Here is a 13576-nt window from a genome sequence, read left to right as displayed (position 1 = left end):
AACAAAAGTTTCTATTCCTATTTTCCTAATACTTTCTTTGCCCAAACTTTACGATTTCTCCCACCGGCCATGACTCAGTCCGGTAGCTGTATATCACATATCACGTGATCGAAGACGATTGTGGATACTGACAATCGAAACGTCTTGAAGTAACTTGGCTTGAAATCTGTAGATTTTTATTTCATTTTAATTTTTAAATTTTTTTGCTCAATTTTTATTTTATTGTAATTTCTTTTCAGGTTTTTTTTTGTTTAATATAATTTATTTTTTGCTATTCTTTTCAATTTTCATTTGTTATTCCAGAGATTTTAAATCATGTTATATTAGACAATCGAAATCCGAATTAATGAAATTCACCGTGAAACATTGTCAACCACCCTCAAACAAATGTCGCATATTTATTATTTTTACATATTATATATGTAGTTACGTGAAAAAACTGTTTTCCTGCTACTTCTTTGGCAGTGTTATGGAAAAAACTAATTTGAAGTAGGTCGAGACAACGACAACCTAGATGCCGCCATGCCCTGAAAGTACCCTTTCTTCCACATCCAAGCGTCACGAGCCTATGAAGAATAAGAAATAACCGGGCGTTTGTAACATTTCTTAGTGCAGTCTTTATTTTGGTCTTGTTCTTTTTTTTCTAATATTACTTAAAATTTACACAAACCTTAGGTAACTGTTTTGTGTTTACACTACCTCTTAACTAGTTAGTATGAACAATAAGCCTGAAGAAGTTATTGTATAGTGAAACATATGTTGTCATTTTGCAACCTGTTCATCAAAAATCTTACAATAACGCGTTACTTGAATATGTTGTGGATTTCCATGAAGTATGGGCCAATTTTATAACTTTTTACTCTTGTGAAACCTCTTACTCGGAAGACTTGAATGACATCCTTTCTATTACCGTAAAATAACCTTTCTTGGCTCCCTACTTTTTTCATTCAAAAATTAAAGAACATTTTCTCTACATAACACTTCTTTCTTAAATTATCCAGTGAAATATAATATATTTAAAAAAACTACAAAATTATATTTCTAAAAGTAATAACCTCATGGCTTCCTACCAAACAAATAGAATACTTATATATGTGATAAAGATACCTAACTAGCATTGTTCAGTGCCAGAAACACTCCAACCTGGTTCAGTATACCAGTTTGGTAATGATACATCAGCAATATTTCTGTTTCACAATAATATTGAACTCTTTGATATATCAAAAATTAATGAGTAAAACTTTAAAGATAATGTTCTGTGAGGCAAAAACGCATTATAATCACTACAGTGAATTTCAACACAAGGACTTGTCCTCTATCAGGTCTATAAAATCATATCTTCTCTAAAAATAAGTCACAAGGCGGTTGTTTTACCTCTCTTGAGTTCCAGCTTAAAAATACATTGCCTCATTAATATAATAACATCACAAGGAATTATCTTTTACGGAGCGTTAAAAATATGAGTAGTATCTTGCGATGTTTGTAAAAAATATCAATGGTTTGTTTCGAATGGTGGTCATTGCATACTGTTGACATCATTATAAGAGGGAGTTAATGAAAGGACACATTTTTTAGAGATTGTTAACATTATTTTATTTAAAAAAAATAAGTTTCCTACAGGAAATCAATATACCTATTTCATCAACCCTTTTGTATATTTTCACCATAAGATGAAAAAATAAAATTGTGATGCAGAACTTTATAAAAGTGTAAAAAGGGTAAATTAGTAGTTCTCCCTGCTGTTACTGTATAAATTCAATGTATTTTTTCACAAAGGAAAAAAACTGTTTCTGTATATTTGATAATTTTGCCTTTAAAGAAAGTTAAGAATTATATTGATACTTATTTTTCATGTTTCAGAGGGCGCAATCTGCCTCCGTATTCATAATTGAAAAAATTCGAATGTTTCACAGTTTTCTCTTGCTATATCGTTTCACTTTCAAACCTCTATGACAGATGTCAAAGAATTTTTTTGACATTGAAAATTATCAAATAGGACATGTTACTGATAATCTGATTAGTTTTTTTGAAAAATATATTAAATTTACTTCAATATTTTTTGTGGTTTCTTATTATTTTATGGATAATTAACTGAAAAATAAATGTTTTGAATTTAGACTTTTTCATTTATTCTAATTAGAGGCAAAGTAGACTCTAGTGATTTATATAAGGCAATGACTTTTCATGGAGAACTTTTCAATTTGATGTTTATTACCCTTTAATATATTTTCAGTGTAGATGTCAATTTTTTTGCTAATTTTTGGGTATTCAACCTCACACAATCTAAAAAATTAACGTTTTGAAAAAACCATCTATTAAAATTTGATTCTTTCGATCAAGGCCATAACAAACCTCACTTTGGACCTAACCCTAACCTTCAACCACAAAAACCAAATAAACAGTGAGCTGTTAATTCTGACAGTATTCATCTCTTCCAGAGCAGAAAGTTCTACAATGGAAATATTCATCATATTCATTATCAAGATACACATATATATTTGTTTAATCAATCCTGTTATACATGATTTAATGGTAGGTTGATATTACTTTCATCCATACTATCACTGATCTGTTTAAAATCTGTTTTTCCGTTAACCAGCTGTCGCACCCCTACAAACGACAACCCTCAAAAGACGAAACTTGTGCGAGCTAAGGATTAACGAGATCTTACCTTTTAACGTGTGATTCCTATCATGGGTTGGACGATAGCAAGTGAAAATCGATCATTCAAACTAGGGCTTGAACCACTGACCAACACGACAGTCAATTCGAATGAGTGAACAAAGCACCCATGTTGAACGCCTGGCTCCCGACTGACTTATGAACTTAAATTTAGTGTAGTTTTACTTTTTTTCGAAATTGTTGATGAAAAAAATCAATAATAGATTCTAAAAAAAAAATGAATACAAAATAAACACTCACAAGCCTATAATATAATCAAGTCCTGAAAAATTCACACTTATAATATATTTCACATTAAAAACAGATTCATTGCTCTAGTAAATATATATCTTAACAGTAAGGCAAGGACTGAAAAAATGTAATACATTGTGCTTATATAAAAATACTAAATTTGAAATGTCTCAAACAGATTTCTGAAGGGCCAAAAACGCTCCATATACAGGCAAAGTATTTCGGTAGTTGAACTCTACGTTAAGACGATTCATTCCCTTTTGTCAAATACTTTATGAGCTGAAAATAAGAAAAGTTACCGATATCAAAGTTTATTGTCCTTATTGAAAATGTAACTTTTAAAGTAACATTGCAATAAATACCTGAGTCCTTCACTTTATTGACGACATCATCGATATTGTGTTCATGTTTTAAAAAATATGGTTTAATAATTCTGTTGTACAAAATCAAAGATCCATTGAAACCTGTAGGAATCATCAGCCATACCATAAAAATGCACTGAAAAAAATTATTTGTATTAATTGGCACTGTAAAAGATTTGGTTTACACAAATTACTTTAATGAGCCAATATAGAGGAAACCATCCAACAATGAAATCAGCAAAGTACTCAGCAATTGAAAAAAGTGCAAATACAACCCAATAAGTGAGCCATTTTGTATCATCATCTTTAGATTTTGATTCAATAGCCTTTATAGACATGTAAGCTGGATATAAGAATCCCACTGAATTACATACTAACTGAGCAAAATATCCAAACACCAGCCATAATCCAACTAGTACAATTCCACCTGAAACAAAAATGTGATTAATCTAGCTAACAGATACATGCTCATTAATATCATCATTGTATGAGTGTTTTTATTAACAAATCAAACCATACTAAAAGCAAATTGTGCATTTTCCATTGGCATTTGGTATCATCAGCGGTTGATGTATAACTAACGCCAATTTATGAAGCAGTTGTTTTTCTGAAACAATTAGTGATGTTTCAACAATATGTTCCTTTTAATAACTTATTATTTATTATATAGTCACCAACTGTACTCAGAAAAATAATTGCTGTCCGATTTACGTCAACCGCTGATGATACCAGACGCCAATTGGAAACACCTGAAAAATAGTTGGTATTATTAGTAAAAATTTAAGTTTCATTTCCATATTTCACCAAGTGAGTGCAATATCACAATTATCAACAGAATACCTATTACTTATTAATAGTTCCATTGGCAAACATAGTTGACAATGTAAAATGATTCTTGTTGTAATGAAAAAAAAATTACGAAACATTTTGGGTATTCTGTAAATTATTGCCGGAACTTTCACATTTGAGTTGTATATTTACAGAGGAAGATAAGTTATTGTTGGGGAAATGAAACATTTTTTACCTGTTTAGGTATGAACGAGTCTTTCGGCCAAATTTCTCAGTAACACCAACAAAATTGGCCGAATTCTCAAAAAACAGGACATAAAAACGATATTCACCGTTAACAATAAAATTTCTACATTCCTCCAAAATATTCAATGAATCCCACGGTATATATGAAATTAAATGTTCTGATTTTCATAGAACACATGTAGAACAGACCAACAGACATGTGACAAGTAGAGTATACAAATATCAACTTGCTGTCCGAAAGTCAGACCCATCTTCAGACTTGTCCAAACTTCATCAAACTACAATATAGAATTTGCAAACACGTGAATGAATCGTTCAAGTTTGTTCTTTTGTATCAGAACTTCATACATTGAAGATACCCCTCCTACAATATTGAAATTTCCTTTCTACATTTTCAATATTGTAGCAGGGATTTCTTGAATATCTATCTACAGGTAATTTACTCTCAATCATCTAGATTTCATTCTTTATAAAAAACTATGGAAACAATTCATGGAGCAGGTCTACCCAACTACAAAAAACGGTACCGTTCGCTATAGGACATTATCATATCTTGGTAAACCCACCAATAATATCGCTCACATTTTGAAAAAGGAGTGCTTAGACGTGGCTTACAGAACAAATAATAGTTTGAACGAATTTATTGAAAACAATAAAGAAAAAGCTTCTGTATCGGCTAGATCAGGAGTATATAAGTTGACATGTAGCTCTTGTCCAAAACTCTATATTGGCCAAACGGGGGAACTTTTCCCAAAAGAATTGAAGATCATACAAGTAGTTTTTCGAATGTAAAGACCAATTCCACAGTTGCAAACCAGCTTTTAGCAGAAGGACATGAGTTCGATAATGACTATGATGTGTTACATTTAGAAGAGAAAAGTTTGAAACTCAAACCTTTTAGAAAGTTTATAACTAAATAGATTTGAAAATTCGGCTCATTTACAAGTAATCAATTAACTGATACATAAGCTCAGGTAATTTCATTCATTACATGTTTATTTAAATGAGTTTGTACACTTTCTCTTCTTTATGTTAATATTCATTGATTCATTCTCAAACTCAGGTACACAAATCCAGGTACTTCAAATTGTTAAAACATATATGTAGCTTTGAATATGTAGACTTTAGTTAGTAAAGACACACCTGAAGAAGTTATTGTATAGCAAAACACGTGTTGCTTTTTGTAAAACTGTTTAATGAAAGTTGCACAATGAAGTATTTCTTGAATATATTTTCTCCCAGGCTATTACTCCAAATTGATTTGACCCTAAATAAATAATCTTCGATATGGAAACTGAGGAATTCTTGGCTCAAAATAAAGTAGAGCATGTTTTTATGATTAGCAGATAACTTTCATTGTATTGAAAAAATATGATTTTCAGGTGGGTGAAAGGATTTCAATCATCAGAAATATTTTTTGGAAGAAAGTTCTCTCCTCTTTCCTACTTCACATTAATATATCTTATCTATAATAATTTTATTTTATCCAATTAGTTGTATCTACTCATGTTGTTCATCTCAGTTTCATTTGTAAATTTGCTTGACATATCAAATCAGTATAAAGAACTGGTAACTTAAAGGATTTCAGGGTATTTTTCTAATCTAATTCTATAATGAAAGTACTTTTGTATCTTTTCAATATTAGTGAAGTAGGTAATCTGAAAAAATAAATTAGAAAGGTTTTCTGAAAGACAAAGAACATAAATAATCCATCCATCCATCATTCATATTAATAGTTTAATCAATTTGATCAGAATAACTCATTTTTGTGAAAAATGACTATTCATTTGAAAATGAATAAAATTCATAGGTGAAGGGTAGGTATATGACAAGAAAAATAGTGCTACTCTTAATTAAATTGTTGTTTTTAAGGGGGTGGTAATTTCATAATTTGACTAAGTTAACTCTCGTTATTACTTTTGAAAAAATCGAACGATCTTCTACCCTATAGACCATTTGGGGAGAAAATGAAAATACAAAACTAAGAAATGCACCGGTTTGTCAAACTAATTTAATCAATAGAACATTGCCACATCCCCTGTTTCTTAGAGAATTATTTGTACAAGTATATTTCAAGATAATTCCTCTGATTTATCAGCAGAGTTGAAAAGGTTTGATTAATCGTATTTGTAGGGAAGGTCAAAATTTTATAAAAGTATAATTGATAATCTTTTTATAACACTTTTGGCAAGTCATTAACAGTATTCACATAGGAAAAAATGAAACAAATGTTTAATGTGATTTTCCAAAAGGTCAACAAATTATCCAACATACCTGTACTAGGCCCTAACGTTTTAGGAAGGGAGGAGGCTGAATCCAATAAAATAGAAAAGAGGACAAATATAATCATTGAACTCTTTTTTTAATAAAGGTTCATTAATTGATAGATCTTATTGCTGTGCTTCATTTTTTTACCTGCAAATATATACAACCTATCCAATCCAGTCTTTTTTTCTGCTTGTTCTAAAATGGAAGTCCATGGTTTAGAAGAGTCATGCAAAGACACATCAAGCTGGTGCTTTATTTCACCAAATTTTTGGGCCATATTCTAAAAACTACTAGTAGTTATAGCAGTCAATGCACCAAAGAATTACTTGAAACTCACCAAAGATTCTAATAAAGGATATGCGAATATCAGATTATTGAACCTTGAACTTCAAATCAAATTTACAAAAATACTTATTATAATTAGATTGTAACCTCAAAACGACAAACACCAACAATTTCAGAAAAAAACTAAACCAAAATTCGTTGGCTACTTGCTGCTTGTTTGCCTGCAGGATTTGTATATGGTGGGGGTAAGATGTCTAAAAACCCTGGTGCATCTACTCATACCTGCAAAAGTTTGGGGTAAAATGAGGGATTTATGGCTAACTTGATTAGCAGAGATCAACGCCGTTTACGCCGTTTCAGATGGCGCAAGCAGTCATTACAGTAAACTGTAATCATAAGATCACACAGGGTGTATTTGTATTTATATTTAATTCCACATTAATTTTTCATACCTACTGTGCTTTTAGGATAACTTAAAAAGTGAGTTAATGAATTTTTTGTGTTTTAAGTGTTATTGACGAATTGTCAGTACCTATTAAATTGAAAGATAAGTGTCCAAGTTCTGGTGAATTATTAGTTGAAGTTTCAACCCAAGCAAAGTTTTGAAGAAATTTCGTGTAATTTTTTGATATTTCAACTCAAGAAATGTTGGCAGATGTTATTATGTAGTTGATATTGGTTGTTTATCGGAACGAATTCCGCAAAACAGGTGGCAGGTGGTAAGTAGGTATAAAGAAAATATACTTGAATACATGTTTTTAGTATGGTATTGGAATGGAAAAACAACTGAATAATTCACTGAATTACAAAGAAATATTCCCAGTTAATTCTTTGTCGAACTTTTCGATTACCTGTTAAGAGATCATTTTAATAAGCACCAACTTTTAACCGGTTTTTTTAAATTAATAATAAAAAAAGTTTCCTCATTGATGCATAAAATTTGGAATAAGCGGTTTATATACGAAGAACAATGTAATAACAATGTAGAAACACAGCTGTTTTCTAATAGATATTCAACCAAAATACATCTACTCATAGTGACTATGGATGTAAGTGTATCCCACCTAGCAGTTCTACTCATGAATCAGGACATTGATTTTCTTATACATACACATCTTGTTAAGTACACAAAATCACTCAAGAGAAATAGCACTACAGTCCCACCTTGAACTCGTCATGCAAGCCTTTGGGTTCTGCAAATAACGAGAGAAATTACAAGGCAAAATTTATTAATTCACAATAGATGTAAGATGGTCAATTACCTTCCATTGATCATCAGATGTATTGAATAACTTCTTTGGTTCAGAAAGAATGTGAACTATTTATTGTCTGTAAAAGTATATTAAAGTATAAGATTTCTGTATTTATAATTATTGAAATTTACAGTTCCAGCATAAATTGAACAAAGTTTAATTCAAATATCTTCCATTATTATTATTTTAATTTGATTTCATTGAGTCATATTTTTTGCTATGATTGCATGTGCAGGTCATCACTGATAGACCAATTTGACACTTGACCCCCATGCCAATTAAAATTTTGAAAAAAGTTGAAGTCCTCCCCCAGCCATCTATCGAGCAATCACAGTGTTTTTTTTTTCAAAAAATAGTATCGGTAATAGCCCCCAAACGTTTTTTTCATGTTTCTACGTCAAACCGTTCAAAAGTTAAGTTAGTTTTTCATCAGTCTGAGGTGAAATTGTATTTAATATCCTTACCAGTGGTAAATTAACTTCCCAGTTTCCTTGTGATGGGATTTCTTTTATATTCAGGTTTCCACGAAAAGTAAAATACCGTAATGTTCAGAGAACACCATGGTTGAATTTCTGCAGACTGCATGAAAGTAGTTTAGTGTCTTTTAGAATACAAATACAAAATGTCTTCTGATATACTTTAATTGCTTACTACAACCTTTTACATTGAGCGTGTAAAAGAGTTCTTTTTTTCAAACAATGTGATCATCAATTATGACATATTCACAGAAATAAGCAAAAGCTTCATCAATACCTGAGAAGTCCTCTTCAATTTTGGAGATAGTTTCTTCTATTTCAATATAGAATATAAATTTTTGCTGTTTTTCTTTCAGATCTCCAATATGAAGAAGGGATTTTTCATCATTTCTCCTCCACTAACATTACTTTCCCTGGGCGGTTTTATCAGAGAATAGAGGGACATTAGGCGGAATATTTGTCCAACTTGAATTGACTCGGGATGAGTATTGCATCCACCTGCAGCTCTCATCATCCCAAAAATGCTGAAAATGATATCAACAAAGTTGACTGGAATTGTTATGGATATGTGAACATTATCACCTCCAAATGATTGAATACTGCTAGAATTTGCCAATTGATGTTTTGTGACAGAGTGTGAATCGGGTAGAATACTACAGGATGGACTAGGAAAAACGTTTAGTGGAAGTTCAGGAGCGGTTTCACTGAGAAATAAAAAATATCAAAATACCTATTTTTATTTTAAAAATGACTATCACGTCAATTTCACAATAGAACTTGTCTAAAATCTAAATTTTTCATGATGATCTTCTACCACATATATATTCATCAATTTACTTGTCTAAAACATGTTTTACCCTTTAGATCAATAAATGTTATTTAATTAAATTAATAAAACTATATAAATAATCACACAATCCTTATCAGATATTTGGCAGAAGCTTTATCAAATATTCTTTGAAAAAACTGATCACAGAACTAAATATAGGAATTCAAGTATTTCAGTTGTTCATGTTTCAAACGGAGTTTTTTCCACTGGATAATCCAACTGCAAACTGAAAAATAAAACCAGTTATAAAAAAATGAAAATCAATCTTTGAATCTGGGAAAATTTCAGCATCCTTCATCAACAATTTTCAATAGCTCATGTAGTATGATTTCATGACTGACTTCAATGTTTTGGTTGGTTTTCGGGTTTTGCTGTTGTCTTCTTTGGTAAACTCCAAACGTTTCAACTGCAACTACGACAGTCAGCGGCGTTGACGAAGTACTCCTCATAAGATATTCATTGAAACTAATTTCAGTATCAACTTTATTCTCTAAGATTACTTCATCAACGCAACTGAATATGATTGTCTCAGTTGCAGTCAAATATTTTTACTGAAAATGATCAGGGCAAAGCCAGGAAACTAACTATTACGAAATTATACAGGATGGGTTTATACATTCAGTTCGATTTTAGAAATATTTCATGTTAATTTCAGAATCGAAGTTACACTAAATCATTATTTTATCTATTCAAAATTATATCTGGTTTCATTGATTGTCCAGAAATTCTCTCCCTTATAACTTCCAACGTTCCATGGAGGTCCATTAGACAAATAAAGCTATTTATTACACCATATCACTTAACTAACTATTGGTATCATTCTCCTTTATCTGAAATGTTGAGACTTGAAAATAACTACTCTGATAAAATCAATTTCTTCTGTAATAATGAAAATATTTTTAAGAATCTCACTCTTTGCTCATGTAAATGTTTTTCATTACTTTGATTGTCCTTCATTCAACACACATAAATGTGTCTATAATAATTATACTAGTAGTAGTATAAGTGGTTACAGTACAAGCTGTCTTTGTTATATAATTTATTGTAAACAAAAATTGGGGTTCACCTATATACAAATGAATAAATTGAGATCCCTGTAAATAAACATGGACAAAAGACTAAAATGGTATTTGTTAAAATTTGTTTTTCTGTTAACCAGCTGTCGTTCCCCTACAAACGGCAGCCCTCAGAAGTCGAAACTTGTGCGAACAGGGATTAACGAAATCTTACCTTTTAACGTGCGATTCTTAGCATGTATACCTAAATATAACCCTTTGTTCGATAACAACTTTTCCATTAATTTTTTTTATACCTACTGGCATTTCATTATTCCCGTCTCACAAGAAAGATTCTAAAAGATACACCTCTTTTTGATTATGTTCTCAGAAGAGGCTGTTTATAATAATGATATCGTATTTATTATTTCCATGTGTAAGCAGGATGCTTACACAGATATTGACAAATATGAAATATCAGGAAATACAGGGTGAAGTTAATGAAGTTAATTTTCTGTGAATCAGGCATTTGTAGAAAATGTTGTTCAACTTTCTTCCACTATCACCTTTTATTATATTAGCATCTATTAGCCCGTATTGAATAATGATGTACTTTTATGAAAGGTATGAAGGGAAAATATGATGTAAAATATTGAACAAAACAGCAGCTGCGATCATTGAAATGAAAAATAATATGAAATGATATAACTAAACTCCACACATTCAGACAATTTGTGACATATCCCTTTTTCAACATGATTCAATTAAATAATTGTTAAATAAATATCTCTTCTCATATTATGTTATCAATAACTTTCTTTAAAGTCCGTTATGAGCCTTTTATGAAATTTGTAAAAGGACATTGATATGCTTGAGTTGAACTGAAAACAACAACAATCTTTTATCTTCAAGAGAAATGAATGGCATAGAGTGTTTGTTTCCAACTGCGAACTTCTCCGTTAGAGAACAGCCGGTTGAAAAGAACCTTTTTTTGTAGATAGGTAAAGCTAGAAGAGGTTATTTATCATTTCATATATGAATAATTTGATATTTATCATTTTGATAACACCAAGTGTTCTCTCTTGATTTGTATGTGATCAAATTTGCTTTTGATACCTTATTCAACGGATACTTTCCAACTACAGAAATTATTAGTAAACTGGTTCTGGAAATGGTGCACGTTTTCTTGAAATTCGTACAATTAAGTACTTCTCTATAAGTGCACCTTGAAAAAATATACAAATCTTTGATAGGATTTATAGGTAGTGCTGTAGAAACTGAATACTCACATGCATGATGGTTTGGCACCCTTCAATAGTTTTTTCTCACCAATGAAATGGATGGGAAAATGCTTTGAGCAAATAAAAGCACCATCAGGCAGATATTTCCTAACAGCATCCATCCACAGTTTCCTCTTGTTTTCATCCTATAAATTACAGTTTCGATCAGGTACAATGCACAAATAAACCCATTCAAATCACCAATTGAGAACAAGTAAAGTTAAAAGAGCATACTGTTTGGTTGCTTGGAATTCTATATGCTAACAATTACTACGAGTATATATTTAAGAGAGCATTAGGTTTCTCATCATACATGAGTAGTCTTTTAACCACCCAATAATTTTTTTTTATACAAGTCCACAGTACAACAACACCCTCGAGTTCTACAATAATTTTCCACAAGATTTCAAAAATATACAACATTCTGTTAGGCTTGGGGAACTATTTGTTTGACATGGAGCCCTACTCAGTCAGTGATTTTCAAACTTAATCTATGATTTATTAATTGTTGATATAGATTTAATTTTTTATTTGTTTAAAATTTTATGCTGATATTAATATCATGATATTTTAAATGGATGTTAAATTTCATGTAACTGTAAACTTACTTACTTCTCATAATAATTCTGTAGAAATGCAATAAATCTATCTGCATACTGTAATATTCATCTGTAGGTATCTATGATTCTATGAGTAGACTTTTCTTGCAAATAGGTATTGAGTTGTATTTAAAAAAATTAAAAAAAATCATAAGTAAATGTTTATTTTCAATTTGATATTATGATTAAGAAAATAATGATACTCTAGTAGCAGAAGGTGGATTTGAAAGGGTGAAGGATTATTCAAAATATAAAGTTGGTTTTTGGTGTAGGCTGATACAAACTTAGTTTATCCGTGGTGGATTGACAGTAATTATAAAATGTTTCATTTACCTTTGGCACTGAATACAGATGATTACTCGAATTTTTACACTGTCCACACATTTATTACTACTGAAAAATGTATCCAAACTAAAATAACTGAGAACTAACGAACGAAAACTATAATAAAAAATGTAATGTAAAGATTGGGATGACAAAAAATATCAATTTCAAAATACCAAAAGTTGAAAATTCTTTTTGACAATGACAGATAATAATTAATTTGACTGACTCAGCGGGGACTCGAACAGTTCAGAATAGCGCCATCTTGGGAAAACTCTCGTAAGTGTTGTTAAAAGCAACAGGTGGTTCCTTCAAAAAGTTCAAAACAAAATCTAAGCGTTACCAACACCAGGGTTTCTAGGAATCTTAGGTGGGGGTTACGAAAAAGAGTCAGTTTTAGATAAGAAAGTAGTTGAGGTAAGGGGAAATCCGTGTTCCTCCAATGACGTCACGTATTTGTTTCGGGGCGAGTTCTTAAATTCAATAAATATTTTGAGATACGGTTGACACTATATTGATATTAGTTTCTATATTGAACTCTATCTGGGAATAGAATACAGACTAGGAGCGATGAAAGATTTTGTCAAAACTGTATCGACTGAAAATTTCAAATTATATTCAGGTGAAATTATATAAGGTAACTCACGGAAATTAGTTGAATTCAGAAATTTTCAAAAATGTTATCAAAAATGAAACAATTCGTGGACACAACACTCCATAAAGATAGGCAAACCGCGGACACGTGTTTCTAGCTATTGGCTTCATCAGCGCGGTGCAGCCAAGTGTCCGCGGTTTGCCTCCCTTTTTGGAGTGTTGTGTGTCCACGAATTATTTCATTTTTTATTTGTATCATACACACTCCATGAAATCTCTCTCTACTGCTACTTTGCGATCGTTTTCTCACAACTAGAAATTTGCTATTGGGGCCGCAAAGTTTACAGAGAAGATGGATGTCGA

General features: G+C 31.1%; 2 protein-coding genes and 1 long non-coding RNA gene across 6 annotated transcripts; 1 reads left to right on the top strand and 2 right to left on the bottom strand.

Moving 5' to 3' along the window:
• Window positions 1-2911: 2911 nt before the first annotated feature.
• ReepB (Receptor expression enhancing protein B) lies at window positions 2912-7097 on the bottom strand. Of its 2 annotated transcripts, none has more exons than XM_023167668.2 (5): window positions 6916-7097; window positions 6726-6865; window positions 3470-3702; window positions 3276-3411; window positions 2912-3192 (listed from the first exon to the last, which is right to left on the bottom strand). In XM_023167668.2, the coding sequence occupies exons 2-5, from the start codon at window positions 6853-6855 to the stop codon at window positions 3164-3166; spliced, it is 528 nt and encodes a 175-aa protein (XP_023023436.1). In that variant the 5' UTR covers window positions 6856-6865; window positions 6916-7097; the 3' UTR covers window positions 2912-3163. The 2 variants fall into 2 exon arrangements, with proteins under 2 accessions (XP_023023436.1, XP_023023438.1); XM_023167670.2 differs by having other exon boundaries at window positions 6726-6858; window positions 6916-7076.
• A 12-nt stretch (window positions 7098-7109) lies between these two features.
• On the top strand, window positions 7110-9325 carry LOC141482069 (uncharacterized). The gene is made up of 2 exons (XR_012465314.1): window positions 7110-7582; window positions 8949-9325. It is a non-coding gene; the product is annotated as an uncharacterized lncRNA (long non-coding RNA).
• LOC141482068 (uncharacterized) lies at window positions 7605-12983 on the bottom strand. 3 transcript variants are annotated; one of them, XM_074174629.1, is made up of 4 exons: window positions 12629-12983; window positions 11706-11842; window positions 9175-9296; window positions 7605-9116 (listed from the first exon to the last, which is right to left on the bottom strand). In XM_074174629.1, the coding sequence occupies exons 1-4, from the start codon at window positions 12677-12679 to the stop codon at window positions 9103-9105; spliced, it is 324 nt and encodes a 107-aa protein (XP_074030730.1). In that variant the 5' UTR covers window positions 12680-12983; the 3' UTR covers window positions 7605-9102. The 3 variants fall into 3 exon arrangements, with proteins under 3 accessions (XP_074030730.1, XP_074030729.1, XP_074030731.1); XM_074174628.1 differs by lacking the exons at window positions 7605-9116; window positions 9175-9296 and adding an exon at window positions 9316-11641; XM_074174630.1 differs by lacking the exons at window positions 7605-9116; window positions 9175-9296 and adding an exon at window positions 9316-9647 and having other exon boundaries at window positions 12629-12786.
• Between the last annotated feature and the right edge of the window lie 593 nt (window positions 12984-13576).

Source organism: Leptinotarsa decemlineata, unplaced genomic scaffold (assembly GCF_025532065.1).
Source record: "Leptinotarsa decemlineata unplaced genomic scaffold, Ldec_3_MD MMD2_tig00000690_RagTag_RagTag, whole genome shotgun sequence".
NCBI lineage: Eukaryota > Metazoa > Arthropoda > Insecta > Coleoptera > Chrysomelidae > Leptinotarsa > Leptinotarsa decemlineata.
Note: the sequence above shows the minus strand (reverse complement) of the source record. Positions and strands in the feature narration are given on the sequence as shown.

Bases quoted from the DNA above. Each gene is read 5' to 3' on its own strand.
- LOC141482068 (XM_074174628.1), bottom strand. From the start codon at position 12,679: ATGTGTGGACAGTGTAAAAATTCGAGTAATCATCTGTATTCAGTGCCA. The intron at 11,843-12,628 runs GTAAATGAAACA...TGTAATTTATAG, and splicing joins ATCTGTATTCAGTGCCAAAG to GATGAAAACAAGAGGAAACT. The intron at 11,642-11,705 runs GTGAGTATTCAG...TATTTTTTCAAG, and splicing joins GGTGCCAAACCATCATGCAT to GTGCACTTATAGAGAAGTAC.
- ReepB (XM_023167668.2), bottom strand. From the start codon at position 6,855: ATGGCCCAAAAATTTGGTGAAATAAAGCACCAGCTTGATGTGTCTTTG. The intron at 3,703-6,725 runs GTAAAAAAATGA...TTTTTGTTTCAG, and splicing joins TAGGTTGTATATATTTGCAG to GTGGAATTGTACTAGTTGGA. The intron at 3,193-3,275 runs GTATTTATTGCA...TCTTATTTTCAG, and splicing joins CAATAAAGTGAAGGACTCAG to CTCATAAAGTATTTGACAAA.